General features: G+C 58.5%; 1 protein-coding gene across 1 annotated transcript; it reads left to right on the top strand.

Moving 5' to 3' along the window:
* Positions 1–509: 509 nt before the first annotated feature.
* On the top strand, positions 510–21,770 carry NCS1 (neuronal calcium sensor 1). Its single transcript, XM_059865157.1, has 8 exons — positions 510–797; positions 13,693–13,717; positions 15,218–15,356; positions 15,851–15,929; positions 16,039–16,127; positions 16,425–16,502; positions 16,842–16,958; positions 17,619–21,770. The coding sequence occupies exons 1-7, from the start codon at positions 734–736 to the stop codon at positions 16,938–16,940; spliced, it is 573 nt and encodes a 190-aa protein (XP_059721140.1). The 5' UTR covers positions 510–733; the 3' UTR covers positions 16,941–16,958; positions 17,619–21,770.
* The last annotated feature ends 1,385 nt before the right edge of the window (positions 21,771–23,155 follow it).

The raw sequence follows: 23,155 nt of genomic DNA, 5'->3' as shown, positions 1-23,155 counted from the left end.
AGTAAACCCAGGTCTCAGCCTGAACATCCTGAGCTGAAAGGGACCCACATGGATCCGACTCCTCCCCGTGGGTAACATACTCCTCTTCACCTGGGGAGCCGAGGGGTTGGAAAATGCTTCTACAACTGGAGGTGTTGATGTCCCATCAAGGTCACCCCCAGACGCTGAGCTCAGCCTTGCTCCAGGCTCTGTGTTCCCACCGCCAGCTCCAAGTCTCCTCATCCCCCCGCTGCCCATCACCCCCCCAAGCAGGACCCCTATTCCCGACATTTCCCTCCGAGTGTTTCCGCCGATCCCCGCGGGGCGGCTCGGGGGGGGGCCCGCCGGCGGGGCCGCTCTGGAATCCCCCTCCCTCCGGGGTCCTCCCGCCACTGGGAGCGGCGGGGCCGTGCCGGAGCCCCCTCCCCATCGCCATCCCCATCGCGCTCCCGCAGCGCGGGGCGGGGCGCGCCGCCCCCCCGCCCCTCCGCGCCCCCGCGGCCGCTCCGCGCCCGGCGGCGGAGGGCGGGGAGGGCGCGTGGAGCCGGGGACACGCACACGGACACGCACACGCAGCGCGGCCCCGCAGCGCGGCTCTGCGGCCAAACCCCGCCAACAAAGACCCCTCCGCCCCCCTCGCCACCGCCCCCCGCGGGATGTAGCCGGGCCGGGAGCCCAGCGAGGCAGCGGCCCCGCCGCTCCGTGCCCCGCAGCGAGGCCGGGAGGCGGCGGGCTCAGCGGCGCTGCCGCCACCATGGGCAAATCCAACAGCAAGTTGAAGCCTGAAGTTGTGGAAGAGCTGACCAGGAAAACGTACTGTGAGTGCCCGGGGGGCTGCCGGGGGGCTGCCGGGGGTGCGATGGGATCCGCGCTACCGCTCCCCCGGGTCGGTGCCGCGGCGAGCGGCGGCTCCTGCGGGGCCGCTCCCGGGGAGGGCGCAGGCTCGGCCGGGCTTTGTTGGAAGAATTCAGGGATTGGCCTGGGAGGAGGAAAAAACCCATAAGGCAGCAGAGACACGGAGAGGGGCAGCGAGCCAGGGGAACGCGCTGGTTTTTTACCAAAACCATCCTCCGTGGCCTATTTCTGAGCCTCCGGGAACGGCGGGGCCAGGGCCGCATCCTGCCCGCCCGCGGCGCCCAGCGGAGCAAACCCGCCCTCCCTCGCCGCCCCCCCGCCCCTGCCCCGAGCATCCTTCCCCCGGGCTGCCCGGGCCCCGGTACCCAGGGCCGGCCGCGGGGGTTGTGGTCCCCGCGCTGCCTCCCCGGAGCCTGGCAGCAGCTCCCGGAGCAGGGTGCCGAGCCTCTGGGTGGCTTCCAAAGTTTGGGTGCGTTACTTGGAGGGGTTCCCTTTGTTATTGCAATCTGAAGTGGAGAGAAGAGCCCGACACCGGCGAGTTCGATATTTATCTGAGTATCTCAGTATCGGTTTAATAACCTGATTTTCTGAACGAGTGGCTTTCCCGTCTGGACCTCCACCGTAATCTAATTAACGTGGCTGGTGCCTCAGCCATCCAGTTTTAGAAAAATCATTTTTTTTCCCTGAAGGATGCACAAAGGAAACAAAGGCTTTGGTGGCTCAAGTTTGCCTCCCCGCTTGCAGGTCGCAGATATTCCCCGAACGTGCAGCAGACCTGCGAGCTCTCCCCTCTGTCATTGCTGCAGTCCCACGGCAGCGCTTACCCAAAAAGGCAATAGATTAGGATGCAGCAAGTTCTCCCATATGGAGAAGAGGCAATACTGGTGCATTGCACAACCCTACACGCGGGGTTGCTCTCTGCCTGGCACAGCAGGGGGGCAGGTGCTGGGGGGCATGCCCGCAGTGCCAAGCCAGGTGTGATGGGAGGAGAGGCTGGGGTACCGCGGCTGGGCTTCCTCAAAGTGCTCGGGGGGAGGGGAGCTGTGAGAAGGTGGCAGTGCCAGGTGGGCTCAGCCCCCGCTGGAGCTGAGCTGGGTTTTGGTGTCCTCACTGCAGCTGTCGCCCACGGCGAGTGCAGCCGCGCCGGGCCAGGTGCCGGCAGCGCTGTGCTGCAATCGCCCGCTCGGTTTGCAGCCGCTGTGCCGACCTGATCTCCGATGGAGAGGAATCTGGGAACTGCCAGTCCCAGCACAGCACTGTCTGCCGGTGATCTCCTGCGTGCTGGCCTTTCTGCACACCTGGGGTGGCTCCTCTGCCCAGGAAAGTGCCAGCACCAGTGGGGCTGACATGGGGCACACAGGCAGTGGTGCCCCGTGTCTCACTTGCAGCCAAAGCCAGCCAAACACAGCGCTGGTGAAACCCACATCTTTGGGCACAGGGATGTCTCTTAGCTGGATAAGGCCAGCAGGTCATTGTGTTTTTGAATCACTTCATTCCCAACTTTCTGCTCCTCTCTTGGGTGCCCTCCCCTTTCCACTGCACCCTTTCCAAGAAAGATTGTGGTCCTCTGATCCCTCCCTCAATGAGTTTCCAGTCTGTCTGGAGCGTTGCCTGTCTGCTCTGGACCTCTCACTGTCTCTTTTTAAAGATTCCTGTACCTGTGCAGGTGAGGCAGCAGCACCCAGCAGCACGTGGCCCTTTACGTGGCTGGAGCCTGGTGCAGCATCCCAGCAGCATGTGGCTGGTGTGTGGTGCCTGTCAGGGAGAGCTGTCACTAATTCTGGTCTGTTTGTTGAGCTCTGCTCATTCCACCTCTCGTCTCTGGGATTAATTACTTTTGCTGTGTGCCTCTGCCCCTTTTCTGCAGCTGTCAAGGCGAGCGTGCATTCCCTTGTCTGGTGAAGGCTTCACAGGGCCCTCCCAGGCACGGCTGAGAGCCTCTGGTTTATCTTCAGACCATGGGAGATTGAAAAGATACCAATTTCCTTCTGTGTTTTGGGGAAGCCAGGCAGAGGAGAGGCAGGTGGGAGGGCAGAGCTGTGCTGAGTACAGTGGGAGGAACTGATCCAGGCCCTGTGCTGTGGCTGGTGGAACAGCTGGAGCAGGGGACATGCACACAAATCCAAGGCCTGCTCAAGAATTTCTGGGGGCCTGCTTGGAAAAGGTTTTGTTTCCACAGCATGTTGATATTTAGGCACGTTTCTGGCAGACACAAGAGCATCCCTGGCCTGTGCTACCCATCCCATGTCCTGCCACATTGCTGAGCAAGTGCTGTCCCTGCCTGGTGTGTGGTGCTGTTCCTGCTGTTGCTGCAGCACATCTGGGCAGATGTCTCTAGCAGCCCAAACTGATGGGAGCCTGCATTTGTCCCAGGGAGGTTCCTGTGGCAGCGTGAGCCGTGGCTGTGGTATGTGAGGGCTTCTCCCAGGCTGGGATTTCCTTCCATTGCATCATTTTCTGCTTGTATGGATTTCCACACAAAACAAAGCAAATACCAAAAATGTCCCTCTCAGTTCTTCGGGATCAGAGGGAAATGTCACCCCCTCTCCCTGCCCCACATAGCTTTTCTGCTAATTTATCTCATCCGTGGGACACAGAGGACATCTGCTTCAGCTCAGTGCTCTTTAGTGCCTGGTGGCTTCTTGTGTCCCTTGTCCTCCCTGAGCTCTCCATCTCCTATTTGTCGTGTTTCTCTGGCCTTGCCTCAGCTGCAGCAGTCCTGGGAAGAGTAGGAGATGGGAGCAGCCAGGAGAGGAGCAGGGGAAGGCCCAGGTGCCAGGGCAGCTGTGGACAGGGAGGGTGAGCTGAGGATACTGCAGGGCAGCCATCAACAGCCTGTGTGAGCTGTGAGAAATGTTTTCCTGTGTGCATTCAGAGCAGGTTGTCCCAGGCCCTGCTGGGAGCTGGACATGGAAAGGCAGGAGCCTGGAAACCTCATCCCTTGGCTCCCCTCCCCACTCTGCTCCTGACTTCCAGTGCTGGGGGCCAGGTTTTAATGGCACTTGGACACCTAAAGGTGCAGAAGGGCTTCTTTGAAGGGCTGGCTGCCCAAGTCCTGTTGGGTTGGACCCATCTCCGTGTGCCTTTCTGTGTCTCTGGGCGCCTGAGTGCCCAGGAATACCTGGCAATCCAAGCTCCACCGTCTGCCAGGTGCTGGAATGGTGCTGGTGGGGACAGCCAGGCTGCAGGGCTGTTTAACCCTCCTTGGACACCAGGCTGGTGCCACGCAGGAGCATGCAGGAGAAGTCAATGTTGAGTGATAATAATACTGAATAATAAATTGTGTAATTCTTTGTGCTTTCATAGATCCTTTCATTGAAAAGTGCTTAATAATAATAATAATTTATTAATCCTTCTGTTGCCTCGTTGGGATAGCTCAGAGATGCAGTTTGGTGACGAGGTGGTAACTCCTGAGACTTGAAGGAACCACCATCCTCCCTGGATCACATCCTCTTCCATGGGGATTTAAACCTGAGCTTAACTTGGGCCAGGTGCTCACAGCTTAAGGCCACAATGGGATTTGGGATTGTGTTTAAGAACCTTGTGGGGTCGCAGTCAGGGGTTCTGCTCAGCTGGAGATTTGTGAAGGTCCTGAGGTGTGGCTGCAGCCTGAATGAAGCGTGTGATGGGCACGTGTGCAGTTGTGGGAGCACAAAACCTGTCCTGGGTGGAAAGGACTTGGTGTGGAGAGAGAAACTGGGAGAGAAACACAGTTCTGAATGTCCCTACTCACAGCAGCACTCCCAGGCCAGGAACCCTTAAAACCATGAAGCAGCTTTTAAAATGTGCACTTGTTTCAGAAGAGCACCTTTTAGCTCTTTTTTCCCAGTCGTTTTGGGGAAGATTGGCTTTCAGGGTTCCCTTTGCACAGCTGTTGCCCGTGTCCAGAACCAGCTCTGTGTTATTTTTGAGGCTGCAATAGCTGAGCAATCAGGCATGCTCAGAGCTCTGCTGGTGCAGCAGCGTGGCTCTGGGGCCAGGCTGGGGTCAGGATGGTTTGGGATGGTGGTCCTGGTGCTCCTGAGGCCACAGTGGGGCTCAGGTGAAGGTGTGGGAGCCACGGTGAGGGTGCCAAAATGACAGCCAGGCTGCAGAGTGGGTGCGAGGAAGATGCTCTTTTCCCAAGAACCGCATCCCACCCACTGTGATCTATTTTGTGGATTTTAAACTCACTCCAGCATCATCATTTTCTGCTCTTTCACAATAAGCCACAAAATTGGCTCCATTGCTCGACGGTAATGCAGGGAATTAAAGGGCATTAGTTTAAGAGCAAACTATAAACATATTGATTTGTAGTTACAGGGGAATGTGGTGGCGGGTGGAATTCTCTGGGAAAGGAGAGGAAATTCTACGATTGCAGCAGTTTGCAGCCAGGAAAATGGATTGGTTCCTTGCTGGCTGAGCCAGGCTAGGGCTTTTCTCCATCATGCCACCACAGTGCTGAGGAAATGTGCTGGCTGGGGCAGTGGGCAGGAGCAGAGGAGGGACCTTGGTAGCTCCCCCCACTGCTGCTGGTTTATTTTTAGCCTCCAAAGTGTTTGGCCCCAGGCACTGGGTATCTCTGCCAGGTTGGTTTGTGTTGAAATCCCTCCTGTTGCTCATCCAGCAGAAGGCAGGGTGAGCTGCCCGGGTGGCCACGGACCCGTTATCCCTCAGTGGCAAAGGCTGGGTGAAATTGTCACTGTGGGTGACTTATAACAGGGCTTGGAGTGACAGGACAGGCAGGAATGGCTTCAAACTGACAGAGAGCAGGGTTAGATGGGATATCAGAAAGAAATTGTTCCCTGTGAGGGTGGGGAGGCCCTGGCACAGGTTGCCCAGAGAAGCTGTGGCTGCCCCATCCCTGGAAGTGTTCAAGGCTGGGTTGGTTTGGGGCACTGGGGATGGGCAGGAGGTGCCAGAGGGATGCCCCGGGCCTGGATTTGCTGCAGCCACATGTAAGCCAGAGCTCTGAAGGGGATTGCTGTGGTGCAGGTTCACTGCAAGGTCGATGTGGACCTGCTGTGCTGCCTCTGGAGGACTCTGGTGCTCTGGAGGCATCTCCAGCTCCTTCTCCAAGGCGACCCCAACCTGCTCCCAGTGAATCCAACCCAGGGCATCCCACACACACACGGACCTGGGGCTCCATAGGTAGATGCAAGCAAAACAAGTTTTGGGGTTTCAGAAGCAAGTTTTGAGAAGTCCCTGCAGTCTCTGGGAGGTTCTTGCAGTGCCAGGGTGGGAAGGGGGAGACATGACCAACCCCCCGAGGGTTTCCTCTGCGGCAGAGCGGAGCAGCCGTCCCCTCCGGCCACGCTCGCTGCTGCTGCTGCTCCAGCATCACAAGAATCACATTTCATTTATCCCCTGACATGTTAATGGATCTGCTTAACCACTCTCCTGACCTTTGCTGCTGCCGCTATAATTAAGGTTGTGAAACAAGAAGCTCTGAAGGCATCAAAGGAAGCGGCTGCTTCAGGGAGGAGCCCGTGGGCTCACTCTGTTATCGGGGTGACTTTTGTGGGGTCGCTTTGTTCCTCCTTCCCCTCCTTGTTCTCCTGGATCTTCCAGGGAGCTGGATGCCAAGGGAAGCCAGGGTTCATGCCCTGGGCAGGGGTGGCCATGGGGGGCTCAGCCCCAGGGCATGAACATCTGCCTGCACAGGGCTCCCTCCCCACACCTCCTGCTGGAAGGAGGGCTGCCTGTGCTTCATCCACCTGTTTCTGCAGCATCTTCTGATTGATGGCTGGACCTGGTGGAGCTGCTCTGGGTCTCTGTGTCCCCCCTCAGTGCACAGTGATCCCTGCAAGAGAGACCAGGAGGGCAGCAGAGGTGGCCCTGCTGCCAGCAAGGCTTTGCCTTGAGCATCCTCCTGACCTTCCATGGCTCCAGGGAGTGATGGCTGAGCCAGAGGCACTTCCTTCCTACTGCCCACGCTGGTCTAGAGGGGAGTTTGCTCCCTGGCCCAGCACAGGAATTGTTCCTTGGTTTGGAGATGGTGCCTTGGAGTGCCAGAGCACACTGAGATCCCTGTGGCCAAGGGATGGATTTAAGCAGATGGCAGGACACAGCTGCCCCTGGGCAGGGGGGCTGCTCCATCCCTGCTCCCAGCAGCACTGGGAACCCTCTGCCCCTCCAGGCATTGCTGCGTTGGCTCGTGGGGAAGCTGGGATTCAATCCTGGGATAGACCTGCCCCAGCCACCAGCTCCTACTGTGGGGGTGCTTCAGCCTGGTTCATTAATTTCCAAATGAAGGCACTGTCTTTGCCCTTCCTCTCCTGCCTTTGCTTCAAAGAACAACTTCTGCTTTTTCCCTAAACCCAATTTCCAAAGCCTAATGTCGGGCCCTTAAATATTTAATAAAGTCTAAAAAGGATTTCAGCTGCATATTGGCTTTCCTGTTGGTACCAGCCCCGGGGGAGATGAGAGCTGCTCATGGACCTGTTTATCCAGTCTGGGAGCAAGGCAGACCACTAATGGCAACTGCTGGAGAGGAGGGTGCCAAACACCCTGGCAATGCTGTGAGCATTGCTCTGTGTCCCAGAGTAACAAATGACACCAATAACTCTGTGGGGCTGGAGCTCAAACATCTCAGAGGCTCCCAGACCTGCTGGGCCGATGAGGTGCTGGTGATGTGTGTGTCTGATGGGGAGAGAACAGACTGAGAAAGCTGGGATGGGGATGTCCCAATGTGACAGGCAGGCTGTGTTGGGGGATGCTCCCAAACCCCTTGGGGATGTTGCAGGGATGGGCTCCCACACAGGGACACCCCAGTGTGTGGGTGATGTGGCCAGGAGCAGAGATGGGCACGGGGGTGAGCTGGGGGAACAGTGGCTGGGGCAAGCTGGGAGCAGAAGAAAATTACATCAGTCACATTCCAGCAACAGTTGTTTGCATGGGGGTGACCCTGGCGCCACAGATGTGTTTTACTGCCTCTGCCCCAGAGCTGTCCCTGGGAGCAGGAGCTGAGCCCAACCAGGGGTGGTGTGGTGGCCCCCGAGCTGGCAGAGATCACGGGACTAGGACATCATTAAGGAGTTCAACCTGAATTTTAATGGCACCACATCATCAGGACCAAACTACCCAGATTTCCAAAGTGCTGACATGTGGTGTATCCTAAAAGTTACTGTAATCAAACAGGGACCTGAGTGAGCTCTGAGTGCCCCAGGATGGGCTGATGGACAGTCCCAGGGGAGGACTGAGCCCATGGCAGCCTGCAAGAGCTCACCCCTTCCCTCCACCACCGTGCAGCTCCCCTGGGCACTGGGCTCTGTGCTGGGGGTTGGTGCTGGAGCTGGGGCAGTGCACTGGGAAGAGCCTCGTGCTAATGCTCCAGCTGTCCCTGAGTGCTTCCCCCTGAGTCCCCCAAACTGCACAAAGCCACCTGACAGCCCAGGCTGCTAGAGGTGACCCCAGCCAGCCCTGGCATGCAGGGCATCTTGCTCTCTCTGCAGGGAGGTGCCCATTCTGCACCAGACAAGTCTGGGGGCTGGAAGGAGTCCCCAGTACTGCACTCACCTGCAACAGCTGCTGCTGTGCCCTTGGCTGAGTGTTTTGTAGGGACAAGGCCTGGAACTGGGAATGACCCCCGAGGCTGGGCTGTGTTTAGCCCGGGTAACTCACTCTGCAGAGCCAGGGCTGGCCCTGGGTCCCCTGTGCAAACCGACGGGACCTCGCTGCGTCCGTGTTTGCAGGTGTGAAGCCTGCACCGAGTACCTGCTGTACCGAATTCTGGTCACTCTGAGGGACCAGAGGCGAATTCTGCAGGGGCTGTTCAGACCGAGATGCTGGCTCTGTGATCGCGGGGCTGGAGTGCAGCCGGGGCGAGCGCACACACACGCTGCCGAGCCGGGCGGGAGGGAGCGGGGCGCTCCTCATTGGTCAATATTAACATTGGGATGATGTTGAGAGTGCAGTTTGTATCAAATTTACGTTCAGAAAATTCTTAAATACGTGTTTCGGCGGGACGAGGGGCGGAGCGTGTTTGGCATGAATTGCAGGGTGTGCGGGGCTCACCCCGCAGCTCCCGGGGGTTTTACCCGTGAGGAGCCGCATGAGCATCCCGGACTCGTCCGCATCGGCCCGATTAGTTCACGCATGAGCCCCCAATTAACACACACATGAGCGCACGATTAATCTGCATATGAGCACCCAGCTGGATTTATGCATGGCTGCCCAGCGAATTCCCGCTGGATCGCACGCTGCTGCTCCGTGCATGAGCGCCTCGGTTGTTGATGCATGAGTGCCCAATTAATTGGCGCACGTGGCTGCAATTAGCTCACGCCTGAGTGTGCAATTAATTCATGCATGAGCACCTGATGCATTCACACCTGAGTGCCCAATTAGTACGTGCACAAGTGTGTTATCTCCTAATTACACTAATTTACACATGAGTGCCCAATTAGCTCACGCAGGAGTGCCCAGCGAATGGACGTGTGACTGCTAAATTAATCCGTGCATGAGCGCCCCGTGAATTCATGAATGCCCAAAAAGATGGATGCATGAGCCCCCAGCTGGTTCGTGCATGAGCGGCCCTTGAGCTCTCGCCGCAGCACCCGGGCAGCTCATGCATGAGCACCCAATTAGTTCACCTAGAAGCACCCACGTAATTTATGCACGAGTGCCCAGTTAGTCCACGCATGATCTCCCGCTGTGTTTTTGCATGAGTGCCCCTCTGGCTCAGGCATGGGTGCCCACTTAGTTCGTGCATAAATGCCCTATTCCTTCACGCCTGAGCACCCATTGTGGGTGTTTAATTTCCCCCGGCCTGGGCACTGCTCTGAGCACCCAGAGCCGGTTTAGGCAGCCCCAAACCCGATTGGAGCCCCATCCTGGGGTGGTGTGCCGGCTCCCCCAGACTGGGGGACCCTGTGAAAGAGCCACAGCAATTCCCTGGGGGAAATAAATACCTCAGGACTGCCCCTGCCGTGACCCCGTGTGTGGTGCTGTGCCCGTGGCTTGGCACAGCCCTCGAGCTGGCACAGCTGCAGTGCCCTGTGGCGGTGAGGGAGCCACTTTGTGCCTGGAAATAATTAACTGGTTTCCCTGATAAGGCTGCGGTGCCCACGGCCCCGCGGGATCAGGGTGCTGTCCGAGCAGCTGGGGCAAGGGGGAGACGTGTGGGGGCTCGGGGGAGACTCCTCACTGCTGCTGCGTGGGGATGGTGCTTGCTGAGCCTTCGGGAGCCCAAACCTGCACCAGGACAGAGCCGTGCCGTTGGTTTTGGCACCCAGGGGCTGAGCTGAGCGTGCACAGTCCTGCTCAGGGTGCAGCCCTGCGGCAGTGGCCAAACCCCTGCCCTTGCGCACAGGGGAAGGGATGTCAGCACAGAACAAGCCCCTGGCGGGCTGAAGCATCCCGTCACCTCATGCATCCCACCGTGACCAGGGTCCCTGAACCATTTGAATCCAGGTTCCTCCCGCCCTCCTTCCTGCCGCCCCGTCCCCGCCGCGGTCCAGCGAGCTCCCTGCGGCAGGGCGACGGACGGGGATTTGCAGTCCCGGGTCGCTCCTCTCCTCTCTGCTTGGAAAACACAAATTAACAGGCTTGAACACTGATTAACCAGAGTGATTCTTGCTGCAGTGGCAGCTGGGTGGTGGGAGGAGAGGGGGCCCGCGAAGGGCGGGTGGTGACGGAGCTGTCAGTCCCCGCCTGTGCCACTGGGATTGATGGAGAGGTGGGGGGAGAGGCCTGGGGGGGAGAGGTAGGTACCGGCAGCTGCGAGGAGGGGGCTGGGGGCTGCTCCGAGGCTCTGCTCCTCTGCGCTGTGTGAGACGAGACGCCGAAACCTTCCTCCCTGAGGTGGGAGCGGGAAGGAACCGACCAGCGAAGAGAGAGGCCCCTTGGACGGGGTTTGGCCGTGTGGGGCAGCTCCTGAGCTGCTCTGGATGCCTGTCCCTGTCCCTGTCCCCGCTCCTGCCCTGCGAGTCCCGCTCTCTCCCGTTCTTTGCACGGCGCCGCCGCCGAGCGGGGCTGAGCGCCCGGGCCGGCGCCTGCGGGGCGGCGCGGGGCTCCCTGCTCGGCGATGCCTCTTCCAGCGCTGCGGTTCATAACAAACGATAATACTCTGCCTTTATTTAGCGCCTTTCATCTCCGAGGAGCCCGGGGCACGCTGCTGCTAACAAGCTGCTACGTGCACTATTTATAGCCCGAGCCGGCGGTCCCCGGAGCGCGGCACGGCCGAACCCGGCCCTGCCCGGGTGGGACCCGGCCCTGCTCCGGTGGGGGGCTCTGGGGGGCTGCTGTGGGTCATCCCCTTGCTCTGGGACGTCGGGGGCGCGCCTGGCCGAGGTTTATATCGCTGCGAATTGATGTGTGTGGGCTCAGCACCGCACCGTGATCGATGCCGCGGGAGGGAAATGCAGCACAGGGACTGCTTGTGAGCCCTGCCGGGCAATGCAGGGCAGAGCGACAGCCCTGTGTCCTCTGTCTCCAGCCTCAGGACAGCCACGCACTCAGTACCGTGTCCCCAAGGCTTCTGCGGCTGCAAGTCGGGCATTAGCATTCCTAATTGGTGCCGCTCGGAGTGTGACCCCATCAGGGTCGGAGTGTTTGGGAAGTGGCAGCCGGGAAGTCATCACCCGTCCCGGCTATGACAGCAGGTGCAGGAGGCAGGCACTGCTCAGTCCCCACACTGGGTCAGGGCTGGGCTGTTCCCTGCCCTGGGAACAGAGCGGAGGTTTGATGGCAGTGGAGGGGCGAACTCAGAGGTATGTGGTTTTCCAAGCCCTGGAAGATGAGGCCACGCTCCCACCTCAGGAAAAACCCCACGGATTCCCCAGCACCCAAGGCTGGAGGAGAGGCACCAGTGCCGGCGTGCTGGAGGAGGGATGGGGCTCCGTGTGGCTCCATGCCAGGATGCACATTAACAAATCCCTCCTCGGGAGCCCTGTGCTGATTTCCAGCCTGGCACCTGAACGGTTCCCCCCGTCGGAAAAGCCTCTCCTGGGAGCATCACACATCTCCTGCGGCACGAGGGGAGCTGGCTCCGTCCCTCCCTCCCTCCCGCCTCAGCCCGAGCTGTCGTTACCAGCATTTCTCCCGAACTAAAAAAAGCACAAATTTCTTAATTGTTTCCTGCTGGAGTTGAAAGGCAGCTCCCGGGCCCAAAATAGCACGGTGGGGGAAAAGCAGTCGAACAAGAGAGAGCAGAAGGCGATTTGCCTGGAGGAGCTGAGCCGAGCTCTGACTGCAGCCCTGGCTGCTGCTGCGGTTCGTTTTGCCTGCCCCGAGGGCTCACCCTCATCCTCCTCCTTCCACCTGCCTTCCTTGGTGCTCGTGGGTGCTGGGCCTGCAGAGGTGGTGCCTGGGGCATCCCCTGGGCATCCTCAGGAAGGAGGTCACAGCTGGTGTCTCCATGCAGGTGTGTGCAGGGAGGTCTGTTCCTGCTGGAGATGTCACTCAGCATCTCTCTTTTGGAAGGATGCTTCTGTGCAACCCTTTTTTTTGGGGGGGGGGGGGGGGGGGGGAAATGGGGAAATCCCTTGGAACTGCTGTGATTGTTGTTTTATCCTACCCCAGCTCAGCTGCTGGATGCAGCGTGTCCTTCCTGCCTCCCTCCTGCCAAGAGAGTGCTGTGTGCCCAAAACAAACAGCCCTCCAAATCCCTCCTGTGACACTGCCAAAGCCCTCCATGTCCTTCACCCCAGATGCTGAGCATCCCCGTGCCTGTGTCCCCCCTCCTGGGGAGCTGCTCTCCGAGACCCCATGGTGCTACAGTAGGTGCTGCTTTTGCTGAACCCCGGGGAAATGAGGAACTGAAGGCTCTGTCCCTCCAGCGACCCCTGTGCTGGGATGGAGGGACTCTCCAATGCATGGGGACAGCCTTGGGCACAGAAATTCCTGCTGACAGGGATGCTGGAGCCAGAATCCAGCTGGTGGTGAGGTGGGAGCCATTGTGTGCCCTCCTGGCTGCCCCAGCCCTCACCTCTGAGCTCTGCACCTTCTGCCAGGCACGTTACAAATCTTCCTGATGGAAAATTGCTTTCTTTATTTTTCTTGCCATCCAAGGTAATTGGCATCTGTTGGTGTGTCTTGGGTCTCTATTTTTATCAGCCGTTTGCACATTGACATCTCCACTCGCCTCATTATCCCCGCGCCTTTCAGACCCGCGGCTCTTTTATCGTTATTTGAATGCAAAGGAAATGACAAAAGAGGCCGTTCCCCCCTGTGCCCACCTGCTGGCACCTGGCTCCCCGCTGTGGGGAGGCACAGGCACAGCTCCTGCAGCGGGACACGCAGTGACAAGTGCCAGCCCCTACCCAGCACCCTCAGAGCCTTCCCTCTGCTGAGAACATTTTTCATCTCAGCAGCTGTCCCTTGGCTGAGGACACTTGGGGATACCAGTGCTGTCTGTTTGCTAGTTTGTTGTATTTTGGGGGTTTTCCAGAGCCCAGCTCCCCAGTGTGCTGGGATGGGTTTGAGGATGTTTCTCCAGAGACAGCTGGTACCTGGGGGATGCCAGCCCTGGGGCTGTGCCTGTGCCCACCTTCAGAGTGTCAGGGCCAGACAAGATCCTCCCCAGGCATGATCAGCTTGTCCCTTTCATGGTCAATTGTAGTTTTGTATTCCCTGAGCACAACATAAAACATCTTGGGAGTCTCCCTGGTTTTGGGGGTCCCCAGCACCTGAAGCCTTGGCCCCCAGGACCACCTGGGCTGGCCCAGGCTGTGCCTCAAAAGCAGCTTCTGCCACATGGGGAAAACTTGGCAGGTCATGGAGCAAGTGAGCCCTGGGGCATCCCCCAGGGAATTCATTGTTGGGAGCCCCAGAGCATTCCCCAGGGAATTCACTGATGGGCAGTGCAGAGGAACAGCTGTCACTGCAAAAGCACTAAATTTCTGTCTCTTTTTTTCTCTTTTCTCCTGTTTTCTCTTGCAGTCACAGAGAAGGAGGTGCAGCAGTGGTGAGTGCCTCCCATGGTGGTGAGCTGGCTGGGGTGTGGGGCTGTGGGCAGGGGACAGGAGCTGGTGGCACTCAGCCACCCCACTGGCTGGGCAGAGCAGGACATGCAGGAGGTGTGGGCAGGTGCACCTCTATTGGGGTGCAGGTGCTGCCTCATAGAGGGGAGAGCAGAAAATAGAGGGGCTTTCCTTGCACACCCTGTGAGAGGGCTGGGTTCTAGTGTCTCTTCCCTCCCCATATGAGCAGCCAAAGAGCGTGGGGACATGGGGACTGTCCAGCTGGTGACCTGGTGCAGGAGGCTGGTGCTGTCCCAACATGTTCCCTTTGGCAGCAGGGCCTGCAGAGGTTGTCAGGGGTAGGATCCACAGTTCCTCACCAGCAGCACTCCATCCCCTCCATCCCACCGAACACAGCGCCCTAGAAAAGCCACTGCTTCCCTTTCATCTCCCTATTCCACCAGTCAAGGTTTGCTTTCTTTATCTCTTTCTCTCATCCTTCCCCCCCACCCGATGAGTCATAGCTGCAGCAGCTGAAGAAGATGTCACCGGCACTTCGGTTTCCCACCTCGCCACCCCCTTCCCCTCCTCCTCCAGCCCTTGTCCCGCTGCAGCGGGCGCCTGACAGATCTGGGCGATGTGTTGCATAATATTCACGTACCCCACGTGGTGCCCATGTGGTCCCACATGCTCCCTCTGTGCTCCCTGCATGGTGCCCACACCCACGGAGCCACTGAGCCCCTTCCCCGTGCCCTCCGGCTCAGCTGCACTCTGCAGCAGCCAGGTCCAGCCTGGAGCTGGCACCGAGGGCTTTTTGGGGTGTTAAAGCATCGATGGGTTTTGGAAGTGACCTGGGCTGTGCCACCTGAGGACACAGGAACCTCGCTGAGTGCTCCAGCTCCTCTGAGCAGCTTTGATTTGTGGTCGTGCAAAAATTATCAGGGAATATCCTGAGCTGGAAGGGACTCAAGCATCAGCATAAATCCAGCTCCTGGTCCAGCACATCCCAAGAATCCCATGTGCCTGCAACTGTTGTCCAAACACTTCTTGACCTCTGGCAGGCTTCCCTGGGGAGCCTGTTCCAGTGCCCAACCACCCTCACAGGACTCAGGGGTCACTGTGCCATTGTTTATTGCCAGGGCACGGCTGCAGCGTGGCATCACTGCCAGTCCTGGCTGGGCAGTGGGTTCCTGTCACCTCCCATGTCCCAGACAATGTTCAACACAAGCCTGGCTGGGGCCCTTGTGGGCTGGTAGCAGGTTGGAGCAGTGCAGTGGGCATCACTTGGTGTCACTGGTGCCACTCACTGCTTGTCCCCTCTGCCACCCTCACTGTGGTGCCCACAGGCACCTCATCCACCGAGCTGGGATGCTGTGGGTGGGTGATGGGAGTGACACAGGGAGCACCTGGGGACCTTCCCAGCTTCTGCCACTGCAGCACTGGGGAGAGCCTCCCATCTCAGTGGGGAGGCCCTCCTGGGCCCATGCTGTGCCCTCCATCCACAGGTACAAGGGCTTTATCAAGGACTGTCCCAGCGGGCAGCTCGATGCTGCCGGCTTCCAGAAGATCTACAAGCAGTTCTTCCCCTTCGGAGACCCAACCAAATTTGCCACCTTTGTTTTCAACGTCTTCGATGAGAACAAAGTAAGTCTGGGATCCAGGGGCTTGGTCCAGGGTGGTCAGGGCTGGGCCCATGGTGATGGTGGGATGGGTTTGGAATGTGTCTGCCTGGCACTGGAGGAGCAAAATATTCCAGCGCTTCCTGGGGCGTGAAATTGCAGCGGCACAGCTGGAGTGAGCCCCTGTGCTGATTTTAGCTGGGGAGAGTGATGTGGGGAAAGGTGATGAAGTGGCAAAGCAGGAAAGGAGAAGTGGTGTTCTGGTGCCCTGACAAGAGCCCGTGCCTGTGGTGCCTCCTGCATTCCAGAGCTGCTCCTGCTGGGATGTTCACTGGAGGGCTGGGCACCGGCAGCTGGATCACAGTGCTGGGGATAAACGTGCATCACTCCTCCCTCTCTGCTGCCTTTTTGGATGTGCCCCCCCCCCCACCCCCGAGGGGATACGTGGGCAGGGAGGACTTTGCTGGGCAGGAGTGGCAGCAGCAGCCTGACCCCTCCTTTCCTCCTTTCCTCTCCCAGGATGGGAGGATCGAGTTCTCAGAGTTCATCCAGGCGCTGTCGGTCACCTCCCGGGGCACGCTGGACGAGAAGCTGAGGTGTAAGTGCTCCCCAGGGGATGCTGGGGGGCTGAGCCCCACGAGGGTGCTGGGCTGTGTGTCCAGGGTGGGGCCACAGTCCCAGCCCCCCGGGGCTGCTCTGCCTTGCAGGGGCGTTTAAGCTGTACGACTTGGACAACGACGGGTACATCACGAGGAACGAGATGCTGGACATTGTGGATGCCATTTATCAGATGGTGGTAAGAGGGGCAGGGGGGGCACGAGGCAAGCAGTCCCTGCTGGGCTGGAGCTCAGCTCTTTGGGAATGCTGAAACACCCCCAATTCCTTCTTTGGCCTTTTTTGGTGGGTGGTTGTGACCATCGTGGCCCTCATGGCCGGGGCAGGGTTTGGATCTGGTTGCTGAGGGTGGTTCTGGTGCCAATGTTGTCCCCCTGCACCCTGTCCTGATGTGTGTGGGGGGACAGTCCTCACCTGGGGACACCCTCCAGGCAGGGCACAGGTGGGTGTGTGACCTGCTCCTGTCCTGCTGCTGCAGGGGAACACAGTGGAGCTTCCTGAGGAGGAGAACACACCAGAGAAGAGGGTGGATCGGATTTTTGCCATGATGGACAAGGTAAGGATGCCTGAGGGGTTTTTTCCCTGTGGCCAAGTGATTTAGGAAGTGCTGTGGGTCCCTTTGCTGCATCTTGGCTCCTGCAGGTGCCTCCTTGCCCCACCAACACAAGATCTCAGCTGCTGCCAAGGTCACTGTGGGACACCCACATCCCTCTGGGATCCCTGTATCCATTTCAGGGTCTCCAGGGTGGCATTGTCCCCTCCATGGCTGCAGGCAAGAGTGGCTCAGTGGGGAAACTGAGGCTGAGGCAGCAGAGTGGGGAGGGTGTGTGGGCCGGTGTGGACGTGCCAGGTGCTCAGCTGGGTGGAGCAGTGCAGTAACAGGAGTGTTTTGCAGAATGCAGACGGGAAGCTGACGCTGCAGGAATTCCAGGAGGGCTCCAAGGCTGACCCCTCCATCGTGCAGGCGCTCTCCCTCTACGATGGGCTCGTATAGTCCCGGGGCCGAGCGGCGGTGAGTGCAGCACCAGGGGCTGGGGGCCCCAAATCCCCCAGCTGCCATCCCCACCTCCCCCAGCACAGGCAGCTGATTCTCCTCTGCTGAAGCACCAAAACGTGGATATCCCCCCCAAATCCAGCCAGGGGGAATGCTGCCCCCATTCTGATAGGTTTCTCCCAGTATCACAGAGCCCCTTCAGACCTCATCCCATGGAGATGGAAATGTTTGCCTGCGGCACAGCTCGTGCCCTCACCAGCAGATGTGGCTGCAGAGGAGGCAGGGAGGCAGCTGGTGTGCTGGGGGCATGGGGATGCTCCAGAGACAGATTATATTAAATGTTTTATTTATCTTATTTCTTATTATATTATGCCCTGGAGCTGGTTTGGCACAGCACTGTCAGGGACACTGGTTCACAGCATCATACAGGTGCTGGGCTGAGCTTCCCGTGGTCCTTGCTGTGCCCTGTGGAGCTGTGCAGAGTCCCTTGGAGTGGTTTTGGTCATCACAGTCCAGGAGTGTCCTGGGGGTGGGGTGTTTTTAACACCCAATGGAGTTTTGAGATTTTTCAATATCTATTCTGTTTCTGGCTTTGCCCTTCCAGCTGCGCTGAGATGGCCACAGAGATTTCTGGCCGTCCTTCTCACCCCGTTTCCCTTCTCCCACCCTCTCCTGCAGATGCCTGGGGGAAGATGCTCTCCGTGCCATCCGACCACCGCCGTGCGAAGCTTGCCTGTCCCTCCCGGCCTTCCTTTCTGTCCTGCGAGCAAGGAGAGCCCTCAAAGCGCGAGCTCACCCCCCTCTCTGCACTCTGAACCAGCCGCTGCCATTCGCCAAATTCCGCTTTTCCCAAACAATCCCCGCGCCAGACCCCGGTCTGAGCGGCAGCGAACGTCCGAGGGCTCAGGGCCGGGGGGAGCGGCTGGAGCATCGCCGCAGGCAGAGCCCCCTCCCGGCCTCCTCGCCCCCTCTGCTCCCTTTTCCCACATTTCCGGATGGGACTGCGGATGCGCCGGCGGGGTCCTCTCGGGAAGCGGCCGGGGAGGAGCCCGAAGGTACCGGGGGCTGCAGCCCCGGGCTCCGCCCGTGCGGGGCGGCCGGGAGCCGAGGCACCGACGGCGATTGGGAACAGAGTCCTGGCGTCACCCACGATGCCGCTGGCAGCCCGGCTCGGCTCACTAGGGATATATATTATATTATTATTTTATTTTTTCTGGTGAGACAGTATTGTGCTTTTTGGTTTGGTTTTGTTTTGTTGGTTTTTTTTGGTTTTTTTTTTCCCTTCGGTGGAAAAAAGTGAGGCTTTTTTTTTATATGCCTATCTCGACGATTGATATCCTTATTTATTTGTTGTAAATGTTGCTGCTGTGTTTTGTCTCTCGTGTGTGTGTCCACCCACCCAGGTGAGGATTTGTAAGGTTTACATGCTCGTACACTATTGCGGGGACCCGGGAGCCTGCAATAACAATGAAGCCAAAAATCTGCCTTCCCCCCTCTCCTCCCACCCCTCATATCCCAAGCTCCGTGGGCTGGCTGCTGTTTGGAGGGGTTGAGCTTCTTTTCCTCTCCCTGTTCCCGTGTTCCCTGCGTTTTTCTGTTCACTCTTCCCTTTGGGGGCTCAGTGAGGGCTCACTCAGCCCAGACTCGGAGCAGACCGAGCTCCATCCCTCAGTCGGGCAGGGTGAGGAAACTGCTGGGCACCAGAACATCCCTATTTCCTTCCTTTTATTCATTTTCTCACTGCATGAAAAAGTATTAATGGAGCCCAGAGTTGGGTTTTGCTTTCAGGCAGATTCCTTTGCTATTTTCTGCTTTGCAAACGGTGGGAAGGTGTTTGGTGGTGGCTGTGAACCATCCTGTGTGCTGGAGGGACAGAGGGGCAGCCTTGGCCTGTCTTGCTCTGTCCCCCCCTCCCAGCTGGGACAAGGTGACAGGGGAGTGCCAGGCTGGGCTGAGCACAGCTCAGGGTGTCTCCTTACCCCACCACTCCCACAGGACCTGGGAGGCTTTGCTGTGACCCCAAGCAGAGCTGCTTGCACCCACCTTGGGGGAGGCAAAGGGCTGGGAATTTACACCTGGGGGCAGTGAGGCCTGCAGGGCCTCTCCAAACTCCATCAGCACCCAGGACCCCTCTGGGATGTGCCCCCAGCTCAGCCCCACCAGCACCCCCACCGTGGGGCACAGCTGGCATCTCTGCTGGAGAATGAGCATTGCATGGGTGATGCCTCAGCTGCTCAGGGAAAGGAGAGATGTGCATTCCCTCAGGAGCAGAGTGCAAGAGGCCTTTGGGGCCCCTAAAGCCACCCTGGGGCCTCACCCTTCCATCTCTGGTCCAGCTGATGGGAGCAGCATCTTCCCACCCAGCTGTCTCCCAGCTCCTGTGGCTAAGCCCAGAGGACTGTCCCCGTGGCAGTGGGAGGTGACATCTGCCTGTGGAGGACAGTGTGACAGGTGTCTCACAATGCAGGAGACAAGGTGGTGCCTCAGTGTGCCCTGAGCCCTCCTGGCATGGCAGGGACAGATGCCCCAGCCCAGGGGTGCTGGTTCTTCACCCAGTTTTGGGATTTTGTGCTTGTGGTACTTCTTGATGCCCATAGAAAAACACCTTTCCCCATCCCCAAGGAGACTGACCTCACGTCCACGTGCAATATTTCTGCCTCTTCTGCAGCTCCAGCCCCTGAGGATGCTCATGTTTCACTGTGGGGGTGCTTCTGGAGGGTGTCCCTCACTCACTCCTATGGAAATCTCCTTTTCCTTGTTGCTCTGTGGCCAAAATGCAACTCTCTGGGGTAGGTTTTTGCAGTGCCTGCGACTTGTTGAATGCTCATCTGCCAGACTGGTCCCCTCCTGGTGCCAATCAATGTTCCCAATGAATGTGACACTGCTGTAATCACCTCTGCTGATGAATGATGGCCCCTGCCACGTTTGACATAGTTCCCAGGCAAAGGCAAACCTCATTTACTCTGACACTGTTCCCCTGGAAAGCTCTTAATTTTTGGAGGACCTGTCATGGGTTGAGCTCCATCAGTGCTCACAGATGTCTCCCCAGGGAGTCAGCCCTGCCAGGGCTCTTGAGTGTCCCTGAGCAAAACGTTTTGGCCCCAGTGTTTTCCACTGGCTGTGGATTTGGGACCCTGGCTTGGAAGCTTCTAGTCCCACTTTTGGGGAGCACTGAGGGCCCCTGATTCCTCCTGACCTCCACCAGGATCTGCAGCATCTTAGTATCACTGAGAATAAGGCTTGGAGCATCTTGTGCTTGGGAATGTTGGCCTTAACCTCCTCGTGCCTCAGTTTCCCCATCAGTGGAGTAGCTGGGGTGAGCCTTCCCCCTCTGGAAAGCAGTTTGGGGTCTGTGCCCTGGCAAGCATGAGTGCTGGGTATGGCCCAGGGCATGGGGCTTGGCAGGACCCACTGGGCACCAGGCACTGCAGAGCACCAGGAACGGTGCATGGAACGCTGGGTTTGTCAGTGAGTTTTGATTCCAGCCTTGTTTTACACCTGCCCATGATGAAACAGGCAGCAAGCCCTGGTTTGTCTCTGTTTGTACTCGGGTTCCTGGTGCCTGCCCAAAACAGAGCCCTGGCCATGGGAAGGGGGCCCACAGCACAGCCAGGCAGAGGTGAGGGTCCAGCCCTGGTGACTGTGGCATGTGCCCCCCTCTCATTTGTCCCTGTCAGTGTTGCCCCATTAAATGCCATGTCTGTACTTTCCTTTCTTTTCACTTTTCTGTCTGTGTGCTGATTGTTGCTGCTTTCTGTCTGTCTTTCCTTGAGCTCTGGGGCTGGGCTGAGCTGAGCTGTTTCCCTCAGGAGCAAGAACGTGGGAGAGGGCTCTGGGGGCAGATTCCCCCCTGCCCTCTCCTCACAGCACAAACCAGGACCCAAGAGAGAGAAGTGAAGGGTTTTTCCTCTGGAGCAGGCTGTTAATTAATGCAATTTATAACGAGACCAGGCTGGTCCCGGGAGCACTCTGCACTGGGTTGGTGGAGGGGGGTGTTTTCTTCTGGGGGACTTCAGACCCTGTTTGTGCCAGGAACCTACTGCATCTCACCCTCCCTCACAGGAACAGATGCCTGTTGGCTCTTCCTGTGCCATCAGGACACTACATTCCTGTTGGATGGGAGGCTGAGGGCTATGGGAATCCCAGCCCAGGTCACTGCTCCTCAGTGGGCAGGGATGCAGCTGCCCAGAGGGTGGAATTGTCTTGGAGTCTTGGGATCTGGGTTTGAGCCCCACTTGGAGCAGGGCTGGCTTTGAAGCAGGGGGCAGCTGAAATCACTGGCAGAGCTGCCCCCTTGCCATGTATTTAGGGTTGGGGGTCATTTGGGATGGGTGAGTGACCTGCAGCCAGCTCACTGTCCCCATCCAAGGAGAGATTTGGGGCATTTAGTGAGAGCATCTTTCACCCAGAGCAGAGCAGGGAGCTGATGGCCCCAGCCTCAGTGCACAGTTTGGGGTGCAGCACTTTTGGGGTCTCAGTGACACGTGTCAGCCCTGCCTATTCCAGCAGCGCTGCAGCAAAGTCATCCTTCCCTTCTCTCTCTGCTCCTGTGGCCACCAGCCCTGGGCAGGGTGCCCTGTGCCACAGGTGCAACCCCTGCCCAGGGGGTGGCTGAGCCCTGGGCTGAGAAGCAGCAGCTCCAGCAAAGAGCCTTGTTTGTGGAGATGAAGCCTGTGTGTGCGTCCGTGCCGGTGTCTCGGCTTGCATGCCCCGCTGCCTTGTCTTGAGATGAATTCAAGAGCAAACCAAGCAAATGAAACAGTTTAATAACAGAACAAAACAAAACCCAGGAACTTTGTGACAGTGGAAATAAAAGCTTAATGACAGTAATGAAGTGTGAGTGGTCTGTGATGCGCTGGGGTGGGGGTTCACAGGGCCACCAAAGCTGCCCTGGCACACAGCGGGGATGGGAGCTGGGCTGGGGTGCCACTGTCCCGTGCCCCAAGCACAGGGGAGTGATGGCACCAACACAGGTGTAAATAGAGATGCTCTGGGCTCTGTGGGCAGGCACTGTGCCCACACCTGTGATGAGCTGCCAGGTCTCAGCTCCAGGCATCCCATACACTGCTCTTCCCACCTCCTTTTACCCAGACACAGCTTTCCCTCTGCCAGCTCCCATCCTGACACAGTGCCTGCGCCCCATTTCCCTTGTGCAATGAAGGCACTGCCCCTGTCCCCTGTGAGCCCTCTCGTTGATGCAGCGGGCTGGGAGCCATTGGGTCACTTTTGGCACACAGTGGTTGCAGAGGAATCTTGATACAAATATTCCACAATTGTGTCCCAGTGCCTGGATGTGCCCCTTGGCAGCCCCCTGCTCCTGGCAGGGCTCACAGGGGGCTCACAGCCTGGACTGGGTTTCACGTGCAGCGTTGGCCATTCTGCTCTGCCAACTCTTCCGGAAACGAGCCCTGCGAGGCCTCCCTGGCAGCCACGTCCCTTGTGTTTGCTCTCCTAACGAGGCTCACTAATTGTTTTCAGGAGGCCAGAGGAGATGCCCTAATGGTCTGAACAAGGAGGCTGTGTTTGTGCAGGGGGTTTTGTCCAGGGGTGCTTTGTGCCAGCACATGGTGGGAGCTCCCAGGGATTCCTCCCCTGTGCCATGGAGTGGGCAAGGACAGGCACAGGCTCCAAACCACCGTGGTTCCCCAGAGGTTGTGCCTTAACCCCCAGCAGGGAAGGGGTTAAAGCCCAGCTAGCATAGGTGCTCCTGGGACTGGGAGCACTGGTGAGTGTGGGAAGGCCTGGCTGGGATTAACTTGGTGATGAGGAGAAGCTGTTGGAGGTTTTTTGGTGCCAGCAGTGCTGGTGCTCCCTGCCAGGGTGCAGGATGGAGCTGGCATGCAGGCTGGTGGCTGTGGATGCTCCAAGGTAGGTTTTGTGGCACTGTGGGGTGGAGGACTGCCCTCAGCTCTGTGGGGCTGGGAGTGCAAAGCCTGGAGGAGTGCAAGCTCTGGTTGTGGGACAGGAATAGGCCACTGGCACAGCCCCAGGGGCAGAAGTGTCATTGTCTTGCTGTGAGGTTGTCCTTGCCTGCTCTGAGGTTGAGCTGGGCTGAGCCCACGCTTGCAGGGATAAAGAAATGCACAGGATGATCCCACTGTTCTGTGTGTGGGTTATGAGATGGGTGACCTCCAAGGTCCCCCAGCCCCTGTGTCTGGGAGGAGCAGGGCTGCTGCTGGGGGTGCAGAAGGTGCACAGCTTCACCTGGAGCCGGC

This window comes from Haemorhous mexicanus, chromosome 21 (genome assembly GCF_027477595.1).
Source record: "Haemorhous mexicanus isolate bHaeMex1 chromosome 21, bHaeMex1.pri, whole genome shotgun sequence".
Taxonomy (NCBI): Eukaryota; Metazoa; Chordata; class Aves; order Passeriformes; family Fringillidae; genus Haemorhous; species Haemorhous mexicanus.
Note: the sequence above shows the minus strand (reverse complement) of the source record. Positions and strands in the feature narration are given on the sequence as shown.

Excerpts from the sequence above, each read along its gene's own strand:
- NCS1 (XM_059865157.1), top strand. The coding sequence starts at position 734 with ATGGGCAAATCCAACAGCAAGTTGAAGCCTGAAGTTGTGGAAGAGCTG. Across the intron at positions 15,357-15,850 it reads ACGTCTTCGATGAGAACAAA|GATGGGAGGATCGAGTTCTC; the intron begins GTAAGTCTGGGA and ends TTCCTCTCCCAG. Across the intron at positions 16,128-16,424 it reads ATGCCATTTATCAGATGGTG|GGGAACACAGTGGAGCTTCC; the intron begins GTAAGAGGGGCA and ends CTGCTGCTGCAG.